At 48.2% G+C, this 25,824-nt stretch overlaps 1 protein-coding gene across 1 annotated transcript in view; it reads right to left on the bottom strand.

Moving 5' to 3' along the window:
- aasdhppt (aminoadipate-semialdehyde dehydrogenase-phosphopantetheinyl transferase) overlaps positions 1-25,824 on the bottom strand; it is a 76,852-nt gene that overhangs the window by 13,757 nt on the left and 37,271 nt on the right. The window contains exon 3 of the mRNA XM_085999070.1: positions 13,153-13,274. Within this exon, the coding sequence (XP_085855196.1) occupies positions 13,153-13,274 (122 nt within the window). The remainder of the gene's footprint in view (positions 1-13,152; positions 13,275-25,824) is intronic.

Here is a 25,824-nt window from a genome sequence, read left to right as displayed (position 1 = left end):
AGTACCTAGTGGTGTTCCGCAGGGGTCAGTGCTGGGTCCCCAACTCTTTACAATCTATATTAACGATTTGGAGGAGGGGACCGAGTGTAACATATCAAAGTTTGCAGATGATACTAAGATTGGGGGGGGCGGGGGGGGGAAGTAGTGAATGAGGAGGACATAAAAAACCTGCAAGGGGACATAGACAGGCTAAGTAAGTGGGCAGAGATTTGGCAGATGGAATACAATACTGGAAAGTGTGAGGTTATGCACTTTGGCAGGAAAAATCGTAGAGCAAGTTACTTTCTTAATGGCAAGAAACTGGAAAGTACTGAAGTACAAAGGGATCTGGGGGTCCTGGTGCACGAAACTCAAAAGGTTAGTATACAGGTGCAGCAAGTGATTAAGAAGGCCAATGGAATGTTGGCTTTCATTGCTAGGGGGATAGAATATAAAAATAGGGAGGTATTGCTTCAGTTGTACAAGGTATTGGTGAGACCGCACCTGGAATACTGCATACAGTTTTGGTGTCCATACTTAAGAAAAGACATACTTGCTCTCGAGTCAGTACAAAGAAGGTTCACTCGGTTAATCCCGGGGATGAGGGGATGGACATATGAGGAGAGGTTGAGTAGATTGGGACTCTACTCATTGGAGTTCAGAAGAATGAGAGGCGATCTTATTGAAACATATAAGATTGTGAAGGGGTTGGATCGGGTGGATGCGGGGAGGATGTTCCCGATGATGGGTGAAACTAGAACTAGGGGGCATAGTCTTAGAATAAGGGGCCGCTCTTTCAAAACTGAGATGAGGAGGAACTACTTCACTCAGAGGGTGGTAGGTCCATGGAATATGCTGCCCCAAAAAGCTGTAGAAGCTACATCATTACATAAATTTAAAACAGAAATAGACAGTTTCCTAGAAGTAAAGGGAATTAAGGGTTACGGGCAGCGGGCAGGAATTTGGACATGAGTCTAGGTTCGGATCGGTCATGGCCCTGTGGGTAGCGGAGCGGGCCCAGGGGCCGTGTAGCCTGATCCTGCTCCTATTTCGTGTGTCTAATTCTGTTAGATTCAGGAGATGGTTCTGTGATAGTAGATTGGCGGTTAGGATCAGATCAGCCATGATCTTATTGAATGGCGGAGCAGGCTCGAGGGGCCGATTGGCCTACTCCTGCTCCTATTTCTTATGTTCTTATGTCCTTATGTTCTTATTACAGATTGTGATGGAATGCAATTCTGCTGCTGCTGATGGCTCACAGCGCCTCATGGATGCCCAGTTTTGAGCTGCTAGATCTGTTCTGAATCTATCCCATTTAGCACGGTGGTAGTGCCACACAACATGATGGAGGGTGTCCTCAGTGTGAAGAGGGGACTTCGTCTCCACAATGACTGTGCGGTGGTCACTGCTACCAATACTTCTAAAGGAAATAGCCATATTCCAAGAGATACACCATCCTATGAACGGAATTTTGACTTTATTAAAACATGAAAACTGGGTTTAAAAATCTAAAAAGCCTCAATGACACAGGCTGTAAACAGAACACAGGCTTTTGAGATAAGATCAGTTGTTAACACAAGCTGTAAACACCATACAAGCTTTTGAAATGGGAATGGGTTATTAACAATAAAACAATGGCCCTATTGAAGCAAACCATTGGCGTTTCCAGAAAGTCTGCAATTTGGGAGAAACACAATACCATTGCCCAGTTTAAAGTGTTAAAAACTAACACTCCGGGAAACAGAAACTTAGAATATTAAACAACCATATGCCTTCATAATATCACATCAAATGAAACAAGCAGACACGACGTCTGTGGTATAACCATTGAGATAGCTAGAAAACAAGTAAATACCCTGGTTGAAGTGGTTTTGATTTACACGCAAATGACACGAAAATTGGCGGGGTGGTAAATAGCGAGGCGGGAAGCCTCAGGCTACAGGACGATATAGATGGGTTGGTCAGATGGGCGGAACAGTGGCAAATGGAATTTAACCCTGAAAAGTGTGAGGTGATGCATTTTGGACAGACTAACAAGGCAAGGGAATACACAATGAATGGTAAGACCCTAGGAAGCGCAGAGGATCAGAGGGACCTTGGTGTGCATGTACATAGATCCCTGAAGGCAGCAGAACAGGTGGATAAGGTGGTTAAAAAGGCATATGGGATACTTGCCTTCATTAGCCGAGGCACAGAATATAAGAGCAGGGAGATTATGATGGAGCTGTACAAAACGCTGGTAAGGCCACAGCTGGAGTACTGTGTGCAGTTCTGGTCGCCACACTATAAGAAGGATGTGATTGCTTTGGAGAGGGTGCAGAGGAGGTTTACCAGGATGTTACCTGGGCTGGAGCGCTTCAACTATGAAGAAAGACTGGACAGGCTGGGGTTGTTTTCCTTGGAGCAGAGAAGGCTGAGGGGGGACCTGATTGAGGTGTACAAAATTATGAGGGGCATAGATAGGGTGGATAGAAAGGAACTTTTCCCCTTAGTAGAGGGGTCAATAACAAGGGGGCATAGATTCAAGGTAAGGGGCAGGAGGTTTAGAGGGGATTTGAGGAAAAACTTTTTCATCCAGAGGGTGGTTGGAATCTGGGACTCACTGCCTGAAAGGGTGGTAGAGGCAGGAACCCTCACAACATTCAAGAAGCATTTGGATGAGCACTTGAAATGCCATAGCATACAAGGCTATGGACCAAATGCTGGAAAATGGGATTAGATTAGACAGGGCTTGATGGCCGGCGCGGACGCGATGGGCCGAAGGGCTTCTTTCTGTGCTGTATAACTCTATGACATGTTGTAATAGTACAAACAGAAGACTTTGAAAATATGACTTCAATAGATGACACCAAGCAATCACATTGTGCTTGTGTTGAAAATGGAATAGTTAGGAGACACAACGTCTGCTAATAACCAGTTAAGCCAATATTAAGAATTGAATGAAAGAACTTCGTAAGAATGGCATTTTATGATAAGTTTTGAAACATCTATACAACAGACAGGATTCTGAGAGTTGGCAGCTGAATTGACAATAAGAGTAGAAAGAATTCAATAGAGAATGACTAGAGATAATTAGCTTACATCAGCAGAAAACTTCAAAGAATAAACCACTAAAAAAAAGTATAAAAATAGAGCTTTTCAGATGGAAAGTTAGAAGTCGCTGGAAAGGACAAGCGATTCTCAACTTTAGAGGCAGGCTTTGTAAGTTTTTAATTCTTTGAGTCTCGGGGATCAAAAAGGTACTCTTATTTGATTTTGGTGGATATTCTGGCTTAGAAATAATGAGAAATGTAAAAATGTGCGAAGTTAAGATTTGCGAATAAGAATCTCTGAGAATAAGAAATGTAATTTTGAACTGTTAAAGTCGCGATTGACTCACAAGCTGTTAACTATATGTCGGCTCTTAAATAAATCTATATATTTTAAAAATTGTCTCAAATAGTACTTCTGTATCAAACTCGCGAACTCAATTTCTGCACACTCTTTTGTGAGGAGTTGCAGAATTCTGCAGGGGGGGGGGGGGTTCCGGACCTTATAATATCCGGAAGGTTACAGTCTAGTTAAACTTATTAAAAGTACTATCTGGAAGACGGTAACATCTTCAAGTCATTCCTTTCCTTTAGGGAGAGATAGCCTGAACCTTTAGACCCAATTAAGCATCTTATAGAATTTGGCTATCTCTAACTTTAGTTGAAGGTGAACGTCTGGGGAATACGTCTGATCTGGGGTAGCCCAAAAAGGGCTAGGACTAGTAATTATCCCTTCATACTGTCATGGACAGATGCATCTGTGGCAGGTAGATTGGTGAGGATGTGGTCAAGTAGCTTTTCCCCTCGTGTTGGTTCTCTCACTACCTGTCGCAGGCCCAGACTGGCAGCTATGTCCTTCAGGACTCGGCCAGTAGTGGTGCTACTGAGCCGCTCTTGGTGATTGACATTGAAGTCCCCCACCCAGAGTACATTCTGTGCCCTTGCTACTCTCAGTGCTTCTTCCAAGATGGAGGAGTACTGATTCATCAGCTGAGGGAGGGCAGTAGGTGGTAATAAGAAGGAGGTTTCCTTGCCCATGGGGAGTCAATGTTGAGGACTCCCAGGGCCACTCCTTCCCGACTGTATACCACGGTGCCACCACCTACTGGTGGGACAGGACATACCCAGGGATGGTGATGTAGGAGGTTGGGACATTGGCTGAAAGGTATGATTCTGTGAGTATGACTATATCAGGCTGTTGCTTGACTAGTCCCAATTTTGTCACAAGTCCCCAGATGTTGGTGAGGAGGACTTTGCGGGGTCAACTGGGTTGGGTGTGCCGTTGCCTTGTCCGTAGCCGGTTTCATTCTTATTATTGTTTTTCGTAGCGGTTTGTTACAACTGAGCTGTCATTTCAGAGGGCAGTTAAAAGTCAACCACATTGCTGTGGGTTTGGAGTCACGTATAGGCCAGACCAGGTAAGGACGGCAGATTTCCTTCCCTAAAGGGCATTAGTGAACCAGATGGGTTTTTACAACAATCCAATAGTTTCATGGTTACCATTACTAGTAATTATTCCAGATTTATTTAATTAACTGAATTTAAATTCCCCAGCTGCCATGGTGGGATTTGAACTCACGTCTCTGGATCATTAGTCTAGGCCTCTGGATTACTAGCCCAGTGACATTACCGCTACGCTACCGTTCCCAGGTTGCACCTAGGCGTATTAAGATAGGTCAAAGAGAAACACGTGTAGCATGGCAAACAGTATAGGTTCACTTTGGACTTTATTGTAATAAAATAGAACGTGCGTTGATATGATTTGTTATTCAGGGAGTTTAGAGTCATACAGGAATGGGTGCACTGATTTGGTGCTGATTTATTCAATTAGCTGATTATTTTTGGCACAATCACATTGGGGCGAAGTGTTGTCATGTTCTAGGATGGTTACTGGATTGAGGGAATGCTCCTTTATTTGAAAGGGGGAGAAGATAAGGCTCTGATGTCAAAGGTAGATTGTGTTACACAGAAGCCTCTAGTGATGAGATATCCTTTGATTCCCATTGCAGTAAATGCAGCCTTAGTGCCTTTATCTTAATCCTATGCACTGGTCCCCCTCCTACTCCACGATAATGGCATATAAGGGTATGTCCATAGGTAATGCCATACGTGCTCCTGAGAAACCTTCATTATTATTGGGGGGGCTTTGTTGAAAATCTTTTGGTGGTCGTAGACTGTCAAAAGTAAGTGCACCTATGTGTGTAGACAAAATGGGAAGAAAGGAAAAAAATTGCTGCAAAAAGTGATTCCCAGATGCAGATATCGCTAGTGAAACTCTTCAGGCTCAGAAACTCCTCACTCTGTCTGTCGCAGCTGATGCTGGCAACAGCTGCATTGTATCTATCTCTATATATATAAATGGATACATCTGTATGTCTATCTGTCTGTCTGTCCTTCGGTGTGCGTCTGTCCGGCTATACACTCGAAAGTTATAGAGCGTACCTACACGTGCATTACATCAAAAGAAAGCTTACCATTCCAAAACGGTCGTAAGCGTATTTACGTTTCGGCCAGACAAAAATTGCGCCCGCAGTATCCAAAAAACGTTCAAAATTCCGCTCATTAGCATCTCATCATCCGCTCATTAGCAATAGAGTGACGTCGAGCTCGACCAATCGTACGCCGGGTTCCTGGCGTGTGCGGGCGGGCCCTCCTACAGTCGAGTGACGGGACGATTGACCAATCCTACGCTTTGGTGACCTGACAGGCGGGCGGGGCAGGAGTCAGCGCACGCGACTTGAGTCCGGCCCGGCCTCACGCGGTAGGTTGCGTGTGTGGGCGGGCCTTATTGTTCTGAACCGAGGTGAGTAGCCGGCATCTTGCTTCCATTCTTTTTCCCGCTTTCTGCGTCTTTCTTTTCAAATATACATTTCCAGCAAAAAAAAAAGTTGCTTTTAAAACACAAATTGTTTTTAAAAAAAGTTAATTAATTTGTACATCTTTTCTCTAACCTCTATAATTTTCCTACCTTTCACCGTTTTTGTAGGCCTCGAAGCCTCGGCCTCTCCTCCGCACCCACGCCCGAGCTAGGCACCTCCCGGCCCCAGTCAACAAGCGGCCCCCGATCGCCGCCATCTTTGTGAAGGCTGGAGGGGCGGGCCTCAGCCGAGCGTCGCTACCAGCCGCCATCTTAGTGAAGGCGGGTGGGGCAGGTGTCAGCGCGCGCGACTTGAGTCCGGCCCGGCCTCACGCGGTAGGTTGTCGGCGGCGTCTCTCTCTCTGCTCTTGAAGCCGGCTCGGGCGGGGGGCGGGGCTCGGGAGATCGGGGGGGCGGGGCTTGGGAGATCGGGGGGGCGGAGCTCGGAAGATCAGGGGGGGCGGAGCTCGGAAGATCAGGGGGGCCTCGGGAGATCGGGGGGGCCTCGGGAGATCGGGGGGGGGCTTCGGGAGATTGGGGGGGGGCTTCGGGAGATCGGGGGGGGCGGGCCTTGGGAGATCGGGGCGGGCCTCGGGAGATCGGGCGGGGGGCGGGCCTCGGGAGATCGGGGGGGGCGGGCCTTGGGAGATCGGGGTGGGGCCTGGCCTCGGGAGATTGGGGGGGGCGGGCCTCGGGAGATCGGGGGGGGCGGGCCTCGGGAGATCGGGAGATCGGGGGTGGCGGGCCTCGGGAGATCGGGGGGGGCGGGCCTCGGGAGATCAGGGGGGGGCGGGCCGCGGGAGATCGGGGGGGGGCCTCGGGAGATCGGGGGGGGGCGGGCCTCGGGAGATCGGGGCGGGGGGCGGGCCTCGGGAGATCGGGGGGGGGGCGGGCCGCGGGAGATCGGGGGGGCGGGCCTCAGGAGTTCGGGGGGGGGCAGGCCTCGGGAGATTGGGGGGGCGAGCCTCGGGAGATCGGGGGGCGGGGCTCGGGGCGGGGCTCAGGAAGGCGGGGCTCGGGAGATCAGGGGCGGGGCTCAGGGAGGCGTGGCGTGGCGCGGGGGGCGCGGCTCGGGCTGACGGGGCGCTCCCCTCCCCTTCTTCCCCCCTCCCCCTTCTTCCCTTCTTTCCCCCTCCCCTTCTTCCCCCTTCTCCCCGTCCCCCTCCCTCCCCTCCTTCCCCCTCCTCCCTATTCCCCCTCCCCCCTTCTTCCCCCCGTCGCTCTCTCTTCCCCCCAGTCGCTCTCTCTCTTCCCCCCAGTCGCTCTCTCTTCCCCCCAGTCACTCTCTCTCTTCCCCCAGTCGCTCTCTCTTCCCCCAGTCGCTCTCTCTCTTCCCCCCAGTTGCTCACTCTCTTCCCCCCCAGTCGATCACTCTCTTCCCCTCCAGTCGCTCTCTCTCCTCCCCCCCAGTCGCTCTCTCTCCTACCCCCAGTCGCTCTCTCTCTCTCTCTTCCCCCCAGTCGCTCTCTCTCTCTTCCCCCCAGTCGCTCTCTCTTCCCCCCAGTCGCTCTCTCTCTCTTCCCCCCAGTCGCTCTCTCTCTTCCCCCCAGTCGCTCTCTCTCTTCCCCCCAGTCGCTCTCTCTCTTCCCTCCAGTCGCTCTCTCTCTTCCCTCCAGTCGCTCTCTCTCTCTCTCTTCCAACAACAACATGCCCTCGAAAAAGCCTCGGCACCGCCGGGCACTCCAGCTAGTCTATCTATATATATATAAACGGATACATCTGTCTGTCTGTCTGTCTGTCCTTCGGTGTGTGTCTGTCCGGCTATACACTCTAAAGTTATAGAGCGTACCTACACGTGCGTTACATCAAAAGAAAGCTTACGATTCCAAAACGGTCGTAAGCGTATTTACGTTTCGGCCGGACAAAAATTGCGCCCGCGGTATCCAAAAAACGTTCACAATTCCACTCATTAGCATCTCATTATCCGCTCATTAGCAATAGAGTGACGTCAAGGTCGACCAATCCTACACCGGGTTCCTGACGCGTGCGGGGCGGGCCCTCCTACTGTCGAGTGACGGGACGATTGACCAATCCTACGCTTCGGTGACCTGACGGTCGACCAATCGGTGCGTGTGTGGGCGGGCCTTATCGTTCTGAACCGAGGTGAGTCGCCGCCATCTTGATTCCAAACTTTTCATTTCTTTTTCCCGCTTTCTGCGTGTTTCTTTTCAAATCTACATTTCCAGCAAAAAAAAAAGTTGCTTTTAAAAGACAAATTGTTTTTAAAAAAGTTAATTAATTTGTAAATCTTTTGTCTAACCTCTATAATTTTCCTACCTTTCACCGTTTTTCCAGGCCTCAAAGCCTGGGCGTCTGTTGACCAGCCACGCCCGAGCTAGGCGCCTCCCATCGCGATCGACAAAAGGCCACTGATCGCCGCCATCTTTGTGAAGGCTGGAGGGGGCGGGCCTGAGCCGAGCGTCGCCACCCGCCGCCATCTTAGTAAAGGCGGGCGGGGCAGGAGTCAGCGTCCGCGTCATCTTCCGCCCGGAGCGCGACTTGAGTCCGGCCGGGCCTCACACGGTAGGTTGCGCGGCGGCGTCTCTCTGGTCTTGAAGCCGGCTCGGGCGGGGGGGCAGGGCTCGGGAGATCGGGCCTCCGGAGATCGGGGGGGGGGGGGGCGGGGCTCGGGAGATCGGGGGGGCGCGAGCCTCGGGAGATGGGGGGCGGGGGCTCGGGAGATCGGCGATCGGGCCTCGGGACATCGGCGCTCGGGAGATGGGGGGCGGGGCTCGGGAGATCGGAGATCGGGCCTCGGGAGATCGGGGGCGGGGCTCGGGAGATCCGGCCTCGGGAGGGCAGGGCTCGGGACATCGGGGGGCGGGGCTCGGGGACTCCCTCCCTCTCTCCCCCCCCCTCCTCCCTCTCCTCCTCCCTCTCCATCCCCCCCCTCCTCCCTCTCCCACCCCCTCTTCCCCCCCTCTTCCCCCACTCTTCCCCCAGTCGCTCTCTCTCTTCCCCCCAGTCGCTCTCTCTCTTCCCCCCAGTCGCTCTCTCTCTTCCCCCCAGTCGCTCTCTCTCTTCCCCCCAGTCGCTCTCTCTCTTCCCCCCAGTCGCTCTCTCTCTTCCCCCAGTTGCTCTCTCTCTCTTCCCCCCCAGTCGCTCTCTCTTCCCCCCCAGTCGCTCTCTCTCTCTTCCCCCCCAGTTGCTCTCTCTCTCTCTTCCCCCCCAGTCGCTCTCTCTCTTCCCCCCCAGTCGCTCTCTCTCTTCCCCCCCAGTCGCTCTCTCTCTCTTCCCCCCCAGTCGCGCTCTCTCTCTTCCCCCCCAGTCGCGCTCTCTCTCTCTTCACCCCGTCGCGCTCTCTCTCTCTTCCCCCCCGTCGCGCTCTCTCTCTCTTCCCCCCCAGTCGCTCTCTCTCTCCCCCGTCGCTCTCTCTCCCCCCCAGTCGCTCTCTCTTTCTCCCCCCCCAGTCGCGCTCTCTCTTCCCCCCCAGTCGCTCTCTCTCTTCCCCCCCAGTCGCTCTCTCTCTTCCCCCCCCAGTCGCTCTCTCTCTTCCCCCCCAGTCGCTCTCTCTCTTCCCCCCCCGTCGCTCTCTCTCTTCCCCCCCCCAGTCGCTCTCTCTCTTCCCCCCCCGTCGCTCTCTCTCTTCCCCCCCCCAGTCGCTCTCTCTCTTCCCCCCCAGTCGCTCTCTCTCTTCCCCCCCAGTCGCTCTCTCTCTTCCCCCCCCACTCGCTCTCTCTCTTCCCCCCCCCCCGCCCCAGTCGCTCTCTCTCTCTCTCTTCCAACAACAACATGCCCTCGAAAAAGCCTTGGCACCGCCGGGCACTCCAGCTAGTAATTTTATAATTCTCAGCCTAAATTACCCTGAATGCTTTGCAAGTGTAAAAGGAAACTGAGAGCTGCAGCACCACTGGCTCTCATTATACCTGTATTATATTTAAATTAGCTCACTCTGGACTCATCGAGAGGATTGCAGGAAGGGCAAAAAAGCACTAGGGAATTTGGTGAGGATCAATTTTGGGGTAGCGAGCGGCATAAGTGGCCAAAAGAAGCTACCTTTCCAGATTATGCACTGAAATTACACCAAAAATGTTTAACACCATTAAACCTAAACTGAAACTGAAAATAAAGGCATATGATAAAGGGCTAACAATACTAAAGATAATCATGAGGAATACTGAAAGTGTAGCAGGTAGGTGAAAAGAGAGATTAGATGATAAAAGCCTAGCAGATAATATAAAAGAAAAGTAAGAATTTTTATAATCATAAGTAAAAAATTAACAAGAGGATAGGACCACTTAGGGGTGAAGGAAGGAGTATAATTGTAGAGGTGAAGGTATGGCAGATACATTGAATATTTTGCATCAAATGATGGTGGAAGGAGAATGTAGGTGTACTAGAGGAGGATCTGAAACAATTGCTGGGGATAACTGAAAAAAAGAATTACTTGTGAAAAAAACAACAAAACTCAAGATGGGTAAGTCACTAGGCCCTGATGACATGTGCCCTTGGCCGTTGACATATGTCCAAGAGGAAATAGCAGAGGCTCTGGCCACAATATTTCAATCCTCCTTAAAAATGCAAATTATGCTGTGGGACTGGAGAGTAGTCGATGCATCAAGAAGGGACAGAAGAATAAACCGAGTAACTATAGAGCAATTAGTCAAATGTCAATCATAATTCAAGATCAAATTAATAAGCATTTATAAATGCATAAGTTAACCAAGGACAGCAGCACAAATGTGTTTGACAAATTTCATAGCTTTTTGAAGAAGTGACTGATTGGCTGGATAATGGGAATGCATTAGATGTTGTATATATGGATTTTCTGAAGATATTTGATAAGGTGTGTCAAAAGGCTTGTTAAAATAAATTCAGATGTATGGTACAAGAGTAAATGTAATAACGTGTAGAAAGTTGGTTAAGGGATATGAAACAAGAAGGGTAAATGAATGTTGCTTGAATTAGAAAAAGATTAGAAGTGGTGCACTCCAGAATTCAGTGCTGGGTCCACTTTTGTTCTCAGTATACAGTATATAGATGATTGGGATGTGGGTATAGCAAAGAAACCATCTCAAAATTTGCTGGCGTCGCAAAAGTAGGTGGTTTGGCAAACAGTGAGTCGGACTGTAAAAGGCTTCAGGAAAGACAGGCAGGTTGGCAGACAGGTGGCAAATGCAATTTAATGTGGATAAGGGATAAGTAATACATTTTGGGAGAAAAAAACAAGGAAGGGGAGTACACACACATATTGGAAAAACACTGAAGGGTGTGGATGAAGACTTAGAGTGTCAAATGCATAATTCCTCGAAAGTGGGAATGTAAGTAGATAAAGCTATAAAAAGACCAACAGAATTTAGGATTTTATAAATAGTGGCAGAGTAAAGAAATAATGATTGATTTATACAAAACATTGGTTAAGCTGTGTGCAGTTTTGACTGTCCAATTATGGAAAGGGCATTAAAGCCATTGATAACGTACATAGTAGATTCACCAGGATGATGCCAGGAATCACAGAATCATAGAAAACTACAGCACAGAAGGAGGGCATACAACTCACTGGGCTCGATTTTCAGTGTGCCGTGGAGTCGGGTTTGGAGGTCCCAACCCCATCCCACCTCCATGCCAATTTCAAAAGAGACGGGTACCCGCCCCGCACTGGGACCCGCCTACCCGAGGCGGAAAGGGATTAGTGCCAATTAACTGCCTGTTAACAGGTAGTTAACAGGCAGTTTTTAGCCTAATCCCTATTTTTAAGCTTGAACTGTGGGAATCCCGACGGCTCCAAACCACGCCAAGTTGGAGGAGTCAGGCCGTCGGGTTGAAGGGGAGGGGTCAAGATGTCGCTGTTCAGGTGAGTGATGTGTGCATGAGTGCAAATGGTAAGTGTGTTTGGTGTGTCTAAAGTGTTTAAATAAGTTTTACATACATTTTCTTACCCTTTCAGCCTTCCTTCCTTTAGGTTCGGGAAGTCCCTCATCTCACCGGCACAGAAAGCAGAATGGCTGCGATCTGTCAAAAGTGACAGCCTTCAGCTTTCTGTGCAGGAGAGATTTCTAACTGAGTCTGTGGAGAAGGACTCATGTTAGAAGTGAGACTGTCAGTGTTTGACAGCTTAAAACAGCTGTGAAACACTGATATTTCATCTGTCAAAACGTCTTGACAGATGAAATTTCAGTCTGTGACGTCACCTGTTGCCGGGTGGCCCTTAATTGGCCTGCTGAGCCCGCTGGGCTGGCTCAACGAGGTCAATCAAGTTAAAATCGCGTGGATTGGCCGCATCTTGATGGAGGCGGGACTACAACCCTGAATGAAAATCCAGCCCATCGCGTCTGTGCCGGCTCTTTTCGAAGAGCAATCCAGTTAGTCCCACTCCCCCCGCTCTTTCCCCATATCCCTGCAATTTTTCTCCTTCAAGTATTTATCCAATAGGAAACTATAGTTATGAGAAGAGACTTAAGGTGCAGGAACTATTTCAACTGGAGCAGAGAAGAGAAGAGATTTAATAGAAGTGTTTTCAATTATGAAAAGTTTATGGAGTGAATGGGAAAAGACTATTTCCTCTGTTGGGGAGTCAGTGATGATAGTGATAATTTTGAATTGATGACCTAAGAGTGAGGTGAGAGGTCAGGAGAATCTTTTGTACCATACATACAGGGTTCTTGGAGCATGGCATGCTTTGCCACAGGGAATGGTTGAAGCAGAGACTATTACATCTTTTAGGGGAAATTGGGTGATTATTTAAAACAATAAGATACAAGGCTGTCAAGAAAGCAGGGCCATGGGATCAGAACATAAGAAATAGGAGCAGGAGTAGGCCATTCAGCCCTTCAAGCCTGCTTCGCCATTCAATAAGGTCATGTCTGATCTTCTACCTCAACTCCACCCTCCTGCACTACCCCATATACCTTGGTTCCCTTTGTATTCAAAAAATTGCTCTAGCCAAGAGCCGGTACAGACACAATGGACTGAATGGCCTATTTCTGTGCTGTAAACTTGCTTGGTCCTAAAAGGTTCATTACACTTAACAATAATTGCAGTGTTTCCTAGAAATAAGGTCCTCGTTGAAATTTTACATGAGATTAAAACTAACATCACCATTTCAATATTCTTATTACCATTTTTAAAAATCTAAAATAACAAACTTTATACTTAACTTGAAAATAAATGGTGAACAGACCAGCAAAAGTTACCTGTGTATTAATATGCCCAGAATATAAATATACAACCCTTAGTTTGCAAGTATAAAAGTATATTGTAATCTACATGGCAAAACTTGTAAAACTGTTTTCATTTATATACATTGAAACTAGGTAAAACAAAATGATTTTTTAAAATAAAACATACCCAGTGTCTGTAAAACATGTCCAGTTGTGCCCATTCATCGCCTGCCATATTGATTGTATTCCATTCATGGTCTGTGAATTGTCTGTTCATAATTCGGAAAAACTCTGCAACAGAGCTGCTACCTATCAAAGAAGTTGAGAAGAGAACCTCCCTGTTATTTTACTACTGAAAAATGTTGGTGAACAAAAACAAAAAAAATCTGTACAATAAAGAATTTCAAATGGTTTGGCTAAAAAGAAAACCCTAAATTAAAGGTGTGATATTAATCTGTGAACACATATACTGTATATCCAAAAAATTACAGATGTCATAACTGTCACATTGTTTCCCTTATTAGCATTGTTTTTAGAACACACCATACTGTTTTTATATGTATCTATTATGGTATATTTTATGCTCAACAAGATGAAGGATGTCAATGGTGAGCATTGGAACACTTCTATTTTAATACCATGTGATCTTTAATTAGGAGCAGGGTGAGCCAGATAAACAGTAAAACTTGTTCTACATTACCTCAATAATGTACCTCAGAACAGCAATAATCTATCACAATAGCAGTGTGAATGTTTCTGTTATCCATTATCAGGTTACCTCTTAACCGCCCAATCAATGTCAGCCCACAAAAGATATAATGGGCTAGAAATTCGGCTCCTTTGCGCCTGGCATTAGCGTCTCCGGAGGGGGGGGGGGGCGCGCTAAAGGGCCGCAAAGGGCTTATCACCCAGAGGGGTGGGGGGGCGAAAAAAGTGCCTCCTGAGAAATTCGGCGGGGCGTTGATGAGGCGCTACCCGATAGCTCCGCGCCCCTGCTGGTAGCACCCCAGGCTGCCGGTGATGACGTGGAGCGCTGCCGAAAGGCATAGAAGTACCACCTCGACATCACCTCAGTTACTGCCCCACCAGGAAGTGGAGCGCCACGTCCTGTGCAGGGTGGTAAGCCGAATTTAGCTGCTGGGGCGGTATTTCTGTGCCGGGCGCTAAATGTCCAGCCTTAACTTGGTTACCGCCCCCAAACGGGGTGTAATCGAATTTCGCGCCCATAGTTCTTATAAAGGGTCCCATCCAAAATGATAACCTCCGTTTCCCTTTCAAATACTGACTGATTTGTTATGCATTTCCAGCATTTTTAGTTTAGATTTCCAATATTCACAACTTTTCTTTTTATTACCATTTCTAAATGCAGTCATTTGTTGACACAAATCAATGTGTGCATCATTTAAAGGAACTGCAGCTAGAGTAAAGATGTTCTGTTGTTTTAAAATATTAAACCATATCAGTTGTTTTGTTTTTTAGTACACATTCAAGTTGACAAGATGTAACTCTGCAAGAGCACCTCAGCTAGTCCCACTCCCCCGCCCTTTCCCCGTAACCCTGCAATTTTTTTCCTTCAGGTACTTATCCAACTCCCTTTTGAAAGCAGTGATTGAATCTGCCTCCACCACCCTTTCAGGCAGTGCATTCCAGATCCTAACCGCTCGCTGCGTAAAAAGGTTTTTTCTTATGTCGCCTTTGGTTCTTTTGCCAATCACCTTAAATCTGTCTCCTCTGGTTTTTCAACCCCTCTGCCATACGGACAGTTTCTCTCTATCTACTCTGTCCAGACCACTCATGATTTTGAACACCTCTATCAAATCTCCTCTCAATCTTCTCTGTTCTAAGGAGAACAACCCCAGCTTCTCCAGTCTATCCACGTAACTGAGGTCCCTCATCCCTGGAATCATTCTTGTAAATGTTTTCTTTTTTTATTTGTTCATGGGATGTGGGCGTCGCTGGCAAGGCCAGCAGTTATTGCCCGTCCCTCTCTAAGGCCTTCACATCCTTCCTAAAGTGCAGTGCCCAGAATTGGACACAATACTCCAGTTGAGGCCGAACCAGTGTTTTATAAAGGTTCATCATAATTTCCACGCTTTTGTACTCTATACCTCTATTCATGAAGCCCAGGATCCCATAAGCTTTTTTAACTGCTTTCTCATCCTGCCTTGCCACCTTAAATGATTTGTGCACATATACCCCCAGGTTGTTTGCGCACCCGCTTTAGGATTATACCCTTTAGTTTATATTTCCTCTCCTCATTCTTTCTACCAAAATGTATCACTTTGCATTTTTCTGCATTAAATTTCATCTGCCACATGTCTGCCCATTCCACCAGCCTGTGTATGTCTTTTTGAAGTCTATCACAATCCTCCTCACTGTTCACTATACTTCCAAGTTTTGTAATCTGCAAATTTTAAAATTGTACCCTGTACCCCCACATCCAAGCCATTGGCCCAAAACTTCGGGTCTCCACGGGTGAGTACGCACGGGGTACTCACCCGTAGGCCCAATGGAAGTGCCGGTTTCCTGCATGCGCTGCGCATGCGCGGGAAACCGCCACTTCCGTTCCCCTGAACGAAGGGGTTCAGAGTTCGAACGCGTGCGCGGGAAAGGCTGCGCGTGCGCGTCGAACTTACGTTTTTTTTTAACAGGTTTTCCCCGGGAGGGTAAGTCTCCAGGAGTTACACATTTAAAAAGCAGGCGTAAGGCCTGCTTTTTACAAGGTAAGTGGTGAATTAATTAAAATTAAAACATTTTTTCCACAGGTTTATTATTTTGAAATACTTTAAAGAAAGGTAAGTTTATATTTAACCCCGTTAGAAAATAAAATTATTTTTTCCAAAAATTTTAAATTATTGTTTAAAATAGTTATTTCATGTAATTTATAGTTTATTTAAAAAATGTGATGTTTTTAAAAAATGTATTTGAAGATTTAGTGATGTTTTGGGGCCCGTAGTATTTCTAAGTTTTGACAGGTCAAACTTATGAGCGGGCATTTCCCTGCTCCGATTGGCTCCCCATGGCCCACGTAATCCCAGGGGACGCATCGAACTAACTGCGCCCCTGGGATACGCAAGCATTGTGCGCCGGCAGTTGGAGCAGGCCCAGGATCGGAATTCCATGGGGGCCCATAGCACAATGGCCGGCGCGCAAGATAAGTGTAGGTCGGGGGCTTACATCCGCGGGAAGCCCCCGACCCGAATTTCTGGGCCATTATATATCAAGAAAAGCAGTGGTCCTAGAACCAACCCCTGGGGAACACCACTATATACCTTCCTCCAGTTCGAAAAACAACCATTCACCACTACTCTCTGTTTCCAGTCACTTAGCCAATTTCGTACCCATGCTGCCACTGACTCTTTTATTCCATGGGCTTCAACTTTACTGGCAAGCCTATTATGTGGCACTTTGTCAAGCGCCTTTTGGAAATCCATATACACCATGTCAACCGCATTGCCCTCATCAACCCTCTGTTTCCTCATCAAAAAACTCGATCAAGTTGGTTAAACATGATTTGCCTTTAACAATTCCATGCTGGCTTTCCTTAATTAATCCACACTTAATTTCCTTAATTTTGTCCCTGATTATTGTTTCTAAAAGCTTCCCCACTACCAAGGTTAAACTGACTGGTCTATAGTTGCTGGGTTTATCTTTACACCCTTTTTTGAACAAGTGTGTAAACATTTGCAATTCTTCAGTCCTCTGACACCACCCCCGTTTCTAAGGAGGATTGGAAGATCATGGCCAGTACCTCCGCGATTTCTTCCTTCACTTCTCTCAGCGTCCTAGGATGCATCCCATCCGGTCCTGCTGAGTTATCTACTTTAAGTACAGCCAGCTTTTCTAGTACCTCATCTTTATCAATTTTCATCCCATCCAGTATCTCCTCTACCTCCTCTTTCACTATGTCTATGGCAGCATCTTCTTCCTTGGTAAGACAGATGCAAAGTTCTCATTTAGTACCTCAGCCATGCCCTCTGCAGGTCTCCTTTTTGGTCCCCCATACTACTCGTTTACTATTTATATGACTATAGATGAGTTTTGGATTGCCTTTTATGTTAGCAGCCATTGTATTCTCATACCCTCGCTTTCCCCTCTTATTTTCTTTTTCACTTCTCCTCTGAACTTTCTATATTTAGCCTGATTCTCAGATGTATTCTCGGCCTGACATCTGTCATACACCCCCTTTTTCTGCTTCATCTTACTCGCTATCTCTTTCGTCATCCAGGAAGCTCTGACTTTAGTTGCCCTATCTTTCCCCCTAGTGGGAATGTACCTCGACTGTACCCAAACTATTTCCTCTTCAAAGGCATTGTTCCACTAGTTTTGCCTGCCAATCTTTAATTCCAATTTACCCGGTCCAGATCCATTCTCATCCCACTGAAATTGGCCTTTCTCTAATTAAGTATTTTTACTCTAGATTGCTCCCTGTCCTTTTCCACAGCTAATCTAAACCTTATGATACTATGATCACTGTTTCCTAAATGTTCACCTACTGACACTTGCAACTGACCTACCTCATTCCCTTCATCTTTTCTTCAAAACAGAATAGCCACCTTAAGAGCTTGAGAACAAAATTAAATAAGAATCATAATCCTACATAGGCATTAAAGATTACATGCAATACAAAAATAAGTGAAGGAAACAATGCTTCCAGAGAACATCTAAGAAATTACACAGGCTACAGTTGAAGTTACAGTAAAAATCTTTGACTTTGATATTAACCTTCCACGGAATATTGATGTGGTGGTGATTACAGCATCTTCTACAAGTAATCTTCATTAACTACACAAAATTGGTTTGCAGTAAGCTGATGTGACTAGTCATCAGCCTGAAAGTTGAATTAAATGTTCATACTATGTGCATGAAAAAATGAATGTATCTGAAAACAAAATCTGTTAAAATGATTTGTTTTCTTTTGAAGTTTGATGAAAGGAATCAAGAATGGTCCATGTCAAAAAAGGCAAATATTACAATAAACATAAAGACAAAAATTGTAAAGTTGAAAGGATAGGACTGAAAATCACACTCCTAGATACAGAGCACTCTATTCATTTCAGAAAGGCAAGAGCTTGTTTACCATTGATTTCAAAACCTGTGTAAAGAGCCCTGTGTTAAATACATCACAGCAGTCAACTGACAATCTGAGCAAGGTATACTTCACTAACAAGACCATTATTAGGACAGAGTACCAATGTGTTTACAGCTGCAGATGTGAGTAATATATGATAATCACTTTATCAGTGTTTACAGGCATGCATTTACAGTACACTGGTCTAATTGTTCAGAACCAACTGCTTGCAGCTTTCAGAAGAACTTGCAGTAGTTATCACTGTGGAGGTGGTTTGCTGAAGGCTCAATTTATTACCATGTTATTTAGAGAAGCAATTAAAAGAAAATTTCAGCGTGCCGATTTTATGTTTGCCTGTTTGTACAGCTGCTTTAAAATGTGTAATAAATATTCTGCATTTAACAGATTATAAGAACATGTGGCCTTTCAAATACTTGTTAGAAGACACTGCAAATAGAAGATGTGTGTCTGGGATTCATTGAATATAATATTTACCTAAGACGACAATGAAAATGAGCAACATACAAGTGAATTTGACTTCTATAAATTACAGAGTCTACTTCTTGGATACATAATGGCCCAAAAATTCCTGTAACCGGTCAACGAATGGTGCCCGCCATTGCCAGCTTAAGGTCCATGAGCCCAAAAGTTTGTGTGCAACACGAAAGTTGCTGGTGGCACCACGGTTAACCGCTGAAAATGGTGGCGCTGGTAGGAGTGAAAAATTTGCGCTGGGGAGCAATGATAATTAGCCCAGCACTAAACTCACTGTGTAATGCCCTCCTGTTGGCGCTCGTCCCAATGTGGCATCCAGAAGTAGCGTTGCTGCTTTGCACAGCCTCTGAAAGCGAGGCTGAGATTTTGCAAAGCATTGTGGAATATTAAAAGGGCAATGCCTTCTCGTTTGCTTAAAAGGGCAATGTCTTCTGAAATGATATAAATAAAAATGATGTAAAAATATGCAGTTTTCAGCCCTTACAGCTCAACTGCCTTCTGAAAATAAATTTAACATTTGAAAAAATATTCACAAATGGGAAGTCTTCAGTTCTTAAAGCTGAATTCCCTTCCGCACCTAAAAATAATGGGAAAAGTGCTTCAGCACTAACAAATGGCTTAGCAAGCCAGGGAAAGGGCGTCTTGCATACAGCACTCCAGCTTTGTGCAGGGGGTCAACACTGCAAGAGAGGTCCTCTACCCACAGGGACCAGGATGCCCTCCAGAAAGAATGATGTGGGACCAGATCACCGAGGCCATCACTGCCAGCAGTGTTGCCCCCACCACCTGGCTCCAGTGCCCAAAGAAGCTTCACGACAGTGAATGCATCTTCAAACGCCGTCTCCTACCAACTGCATCACTAGCCTCACACACTTCTTAATGCATGTCTCCCGCCCACCCCCACCTACCAACAATCTGTACCAATCACGAGGCACACCTCCCGTTCCTAGCTTTACCTCACCCCCTTGGAGGAGACAGTGCTGACCATTCTTGGCAGGGGCATGGATGAAAGGATACAAGATGTTATCCTCCTTCTTGCAGGTACCTCTTGTTTTACCGCCCTCCACAACTCCACCCTTGTGCCTTCCTCATTTCACACACCCAAAAAATGCAACCTGCCATGCCAGTGGTAGAGGAAAGGGGGAGGGGGTAGGAGGAGAATGAAGAGGCTGAGGGGGTGGGGTAGGAGGAGGATGAAGAGGGTGGGATAGGAGGAGGATGAAGAGGGAGAGGTGGGGGAGGCGGATGAAGATGGAGAAAGAAAGGAGGATGAAGAGGAAAGAGGAGGATGAGGATAGGGAGGAGGGAGATGAGGGGGAGGAGAAGGAGGAGAAGAGGAGGGGAGGAGAGTGTGAGGAGGTGGAGAGGAGGGAAGGAGAATAAGAGGAGGGGAGGAGAGAAGTGAAGGGGGGGGGCGGCGCGGCGGCAGCAACAGTAGCCATTTGTAGTGTTCCCCACTGAAAGTCAGCAGCCTTCCACCAGCCATGCTGCAGCCACTGGGGTAGCACTGCATGACATCAGTAAGATAGATAAACGCACACACAAGACAACCACTAAGAGAATGCATAAGGGTGATCAGGTGATTTCTTGATGTCATATTGGATGGTTGGATTGGAAAGTTTGCGTTGTGGTGGCTTTTATTTCAGCACTGTGGCCAAGAAGACACTGTGATGGTCAGTAACAGAGGGAAGGTTAGGTGTTGAAAGGGGAATTGGGGTTGTGGTCACTGGTGCCGCAGATGGATGATTCTATTCCGGTCAGAAAGGGGCTATCTGGGTTGCATCCTTCCTTCTGCTTCCTCCTCTTCTGCATCTTCCTCTTGCCAGCGGATGTTATGAATAAAATTCTGGAAATACACAGCAGGTCAGGCAGAACCTCGACCTGAGACGTGAACTCTGTTTCTCTCGACGGATGTTGTCTGACCTGCTGAGTATTTGCAGCATTTTCTGTCTTCACAGAGGCCTTCCTTTACCATCCAAGGCCTTGCAAGTGTCCAGCAGCACACTTAAAAAACTTTTAGCATGTATTGTAGCAAGCCACTACTTCAATAAAAAATTTTAAATTCTGTCCAAAAGTTTAAATGCAAACTTACATGAAAAATGTGCTGACAGGACCGCTGACAGTCTGCTGAACGTTGGGTTTTCATAGTAAGCTGAAGACCCAGCGCTAAGGTACAAGTTAAGAGTCATACGGGGAAAAATTCAGTATCGCCCCGTTTGGGGCGCCATTATCGGCCGTGCGCAAAGTTTAGCGCCTGGCACTAATTATTGCCTCCGACGGCAAACTTGGCTTTTATCGCCCCTGAAGGTGATTGGAGCGCTAAATCAGGCGCAAAGGCCGAGGAGCGAGGCGCTAGCTCAGAGCGCTGGCAAAGCAAGGAAGGGCAAATCAAAATGAACCTGCAAAGTGCTGCTCAGTACCCAAAATTCCTTCACACAGTGTTGAATCTCTCCAGAAGTCTCTCTCTCTCTCAGAATGCGTGGTGCAAAAATATCACCAACAATAAAAGGCAGGAAGCGGTCGCCTTTAAATAGCGTTCCCCCAGTCCCTTTCTGACTGCAAAACGCTCTCCTCAACCTGTCGTTGCTAGCGGCAGGCGGTAAGGCAGGGGGCACCACTCAATATCTGGTCTGGGCGCTACCGGGGCGTTGCACACTCGACTGACGTCACAATTTGCCGGCGCAGGAAATCGTGGCGGTAGTGTTTAGCGCCGCCGCAAAATGTACTTAATTTCACAAGCACCACAAACATCGCTGCGCCCGGGCGCTAGTTGCTTTGCACTCTATTAGCGCCCTCTTAAGGCGATAACGGGAGGCACAAACAACTGAAATTTTTCCCCCATAGAGTTATACAGCACAGAAAGAGACCCTTCAGCCCATCGTATCCATGCCGGCCATCAAGCCCTATCTATTCTAATCCCATTTTCCAGCACTTGGTCCATAGCCTTGTATGCTATGGCGTTTCATGTGATTATCTAAATGCTTCTTGAATGTTGTGAGGGTTCCTGCCTCTACCACCCTTTCAGACAGTGAGTTCCAGATTCCAACCACCCTCTGGGTGAAAAGGTTTTTCCACAAATCCCCTCTAAACCTCCTGGTCCTTACCTTGAAACTATGCCCCCTGGTTATTGACCCCTCTACTAAGGGGAAGCGGTCCTTTCTATCTACCCTATCTATGCCACTCATAATTTTGTACACCTCAATCAGGTCCCCCCTCAGCCGTCTCTGCTCTAAGGAAAACAACCCCAGCCTTTCCAGTCTCCCTTCACAGCTGAAGCGCTCCAGCCCAGGTAACATCCTGGTGAATCTCCTCTGCACCCTCTCCAATGCAATCACATCCTTCCTATAGTGTGACAACCAGAACTGCACACAGTATTCCAGCTGTGGCCTAACTAGCATTTTGTACAGCTCCATCATAACCTCCCTGCTCTTATATTCTATGCCTCGGTTAATGAAGGCAAGTATCCCATATGCCTTTTTAACCACCTTTATCTACCTGTCCTGCTGCCTTCAGGGATCTATATACATGCATACCAAGGTCCCTCTGATTCTCTGTGCTTCCTAGGGTCCTACCATTCATTGTGTATTCCCTTGCCTTGTTAGTCCTCCCAAAATGCATCACCTCACACTTTTCAGGGTTAAATTCCATTTGCCACTGTTCGCCCATCTGACCAACCCGTCTATATCGTCCTGTAGCCTGAGGCTTCCCTCCTTGCAATTACCATTCCACCAATCTTCGTGTCATCTGCGAACTTACTGATCATATCTCCTACATTCATATCTAAATCATTAATGTACACTACAAACAGCAAAGGGCCCAGCACCGATCCCTGCGGTGCACCACTGGACACAGGCTTCCAGTCATAAAAACAACCTTCGACCATCACCCTCTGCCTCCTGCCACTAAGCCAATTTTAGATCCAATGTGCCAAATTGCCCTGGGTCCCATGGGCTCTTACCTTCTTGACCAGTCTCCCATGCGAGACTTTGTCAAAAGCCTTACTGAAGTCCATGTAGACTACATCAACTGCACTACCCTCATCCACACACCTAGTCACCCGCTCGAAAAAATTCAATCAAATTGGTTAGACATGATCTCCCCCTGACAAAGCCATGCTGACTATCCTTGATTAATCCTTGTCTCTCCAAGTGGAGACTAATTCTGTCCCTCAGAATTTTTTCCAATAATTCCCCTTCCACTGATGTTAGGCTCACTGGCCTGTAACTCCCTGGTTTATCCCTATTACCCTTCTTGAATAATGGTACTACGTTAGCTGACCTCCAGTCCTCTGGCACCTCCCCTGTGGCCCCTCCCCTGTGGCCAGAGAGGTTCTGAAAATTTGTGTCAGAGCCCCTGCAATCTCCTCCCTTGCCTCACACAGCAGCCTGGGATACATCTCGTCTAGGCCTAAGGATTTATCCACTTTTAAGCCCGCTAAAACCGCTAGTACCTCCTCCCTCTCAATAATAATTTGTTCAAGTATATCACAATCCCTCTGCCTGATTTCTATGCCTACATCGTCCTTCTCCATAGTGAACACAGATGCAAAATATTCATTTAAAACCTCACCCACATCTTCCAGCTCTACACACAGATTGCCACTTTGATCCCTAATGGGCCCTACTCTTTCCCTGGTTATCCTCTTGCCCTTAATAATCTATATATATAAAGGAATCATTCTGTCTGTCTGTCTATCTGTCTGTCCTTCTGTCTGTCTTTCTGTCCTCAGGTGTGCGTCTGTCCGGCTATGCGCTCGAAAGTTATACCGCGTACCTACGCGCGCGTTACCTCCCAAGAAAGCTTACGCTTCCGGGACGCTGGTAAGCGTATTTACTTTTCGGTCGGACGAAAATTGTTCGCGCCTTATGCAAAAAACCTTCAAAATTAAACTCATTATCTGCTAGCATTCATTGACTGACGTCAAGGTTCGACCAATCCTGTGCCGTCACGATTGACCAATCCTACAGTACGGTCCCCTGATGGTTGGCCAATCGGTGTGTGTGTGTGTGTGTGTGTGGGCGGGACTAATCGTTTTCATCTCGGGGATCTGGCAGCCATTGTTTCACTGCCATGACTTCAGCTTCCAGCTCAAACTACTTTGAAAGTTAGTATCTCTTTTAAAAATAACATAAGATTTACCAAAAACCTTTTATAAGTACTTTCACTTTCATCTTTCAAGGTATTAAAGGTAGAAATGTTGCCCGGCAGCAGATTCACAAAGGGACACAGACAGGGCCCAAAAGCCTGGGACTCGATTTAAAATGTTGCCCGGCACCAGATTCACAGAGGGACACAGAGGAGGCCCCAAAGCCTGGCACTCGATTTAAACCGCCCGGCCCAAAACAGCCCTGGCAAAGCCGGGCTCCCCCCAGCTAGTCTATATATATAAAAATAAAGGAATCGATCTGTCTGTCTGTCCTTCTGTCTGTCCTCGGGTGTGCGTCTGTCCGGCTATGCGCTTGAAAGTTACAGAGCGTACCTACGCGTGCGTTACGTCGAAAGAAAGCTTACCTTTCCGACACGCTGGTAAGCATATTTACGTTTCGGCCGGACGAAAATCACGCCCGCGGTATCCGAAAAACCTTCAACATTCCGCTAATTAGCATCTCATTATCACAGAAATCACAGATCACAGAAACCCCACAGTGCAGATAGAGGCCATTTCGGCCCATCGAGCCTGCACCGACACATATCCCACCCGATCCCCGTAACCCCTACACCAACACATGTCCCACCCTATCCCCGTAACCCCACGTATTTAATCCCCCTAACACTAATGTCAATTTATCATAGCCAATCAACCTAACCCGCACATCTTTGGACTGTGGGAGGAAACCGGAGCACCCGGAGGTGCTCTCATTAGCGACAGAGTGACGGCGAGGTCGACCAATCGTACGCCAGGTTGCTGGCGCGTGCGGCCGGGCCCTCCTACGGTCGAGTGACGGGACGATTGACCAATCCTACGCTTTGGTGACCTAACGGTCGACCAATCGGTGCGTGTGTGGGCGGGCCTTATCGTTCTGAACCGAGGTGAGTAGCCGCCATCTTGTTTCCATTCTTTTTCCTGCTTTCTGCGTCTTTCTTTTCAAATATACATTTCCAGCAAAATAAAAATGCTTTTATTAAATTGTTTTAAAAAAAACTTCATTCATTTGTAAATATTTTCTCTAACCTGAAGATTCTTTTTCCTACCTTTCCCCATTTTTGTTAGGCCTCAAAGCCTGGGCCTTTCTTGCCCAGCCAGGCCCGAGCTAGGTAATTGTCCCACGGCTTCTGCTAAGCTCCTCACCGCCCCCCCCCCCCGCCCCCGGTGTCACGTTACCCGGGGCAACGGCATCAGCCACGAGGGTCAGGGTGTGCGCGCAGCAGGAGCAGCTGAGACGCGGCGTCTCTCTCTGTTCCCCGCTCGGCTCGGGTGGGGGGGGGCGGGGCTCTCGGGAGTGCGGATCTCGGGCGGGGCTTGGTGAGCGGGAAGGGTTACCCCAGCAACCAGGCCCGCCGGCCGTCTCGCACAGCCGTAATCGGCAGACTTCAAGCCGGCTCGGCCGGGGGGGCGGGGCTCGGAGAGCGGGGCTCTCGGGAGTGCGAGGCGGGGCGGGGCTCGGAGAGCGGGGCTCTCGGGAGTGCGGGGCGGGGCGGCTGGGGTTCGGAGAGCGGGGCTCTCGGGAGTGCGGGGCGAGCGGGGCTCTTGGGAGTGCGGGGCGGGGCGGCTGGGGCTCGGAGAGCGGGGCTCTCGGGAGTGCGGGGCGGCCGGGGCTCGGAGAGCGGGGCTCTCGGGAGTGTGGGGCGGGGCGGCGCGGCCGGTGCTCGGGAGGACGGGGGCTCGGAAGGGGGGGAAGGGTTACCCCGGCAACCGGGCGTGGCCGTCTCTCAGCCTCAAGCCGGCTCACGCCTGTTCTCGGGGCTTGGCTCCATTTGCGGCCGCAGGCCACTCGCCCTCTCTCTCCCCCTCCCCCCTTCTCTCCCCCCTCCCCCCTTCTCTCCCCCCTCCCCCCTTCTCTCCCACCCCTCCCCCCTCCCCTTCTCTCCCCCCTCCCCTTCTCTCCCCCCCTCCTCCCCTCTCCCCCCCCTCTCCTCCCCTCCCCTTCTCTCCCCCTCCCCTTCTCTCCCCGCCTCCCCCCCTCCCCTTCTCTCCCCCCTCCCCTTCTCTCCCCTTCTCACCCTTCTCTCCCCCACTCCCCTGCCCTCCCTCCCCTGCCCTCCCCGCCCTCCCTCCCCCTCCCTGCCCTCCCTCCCCGCCCTCTCTTCCCCCCAGTCGCTCTCTCTCTTCCCCCAGTCGCTCTCTCTCTTCCC

Source organism: Somniosus microcephalus, chromosome 10 (assembly GCF_052327205.1).
Source record: "Somniosus microcephalus isolate GS21.2 chromosome 10, FLI_Smic_1.0, whole genome shotgun sequence".
NCBI lineage: Eukaryota > Metazoa > Chordata > Chondrichthyes > Squaliformes > Somniosidae > Somniosus > Somniosus microcephalus.
Note: the sequence above shows the minus strand (reverse complement) of the source record. Positions and strands in the feature narration are given on the sequence as shown.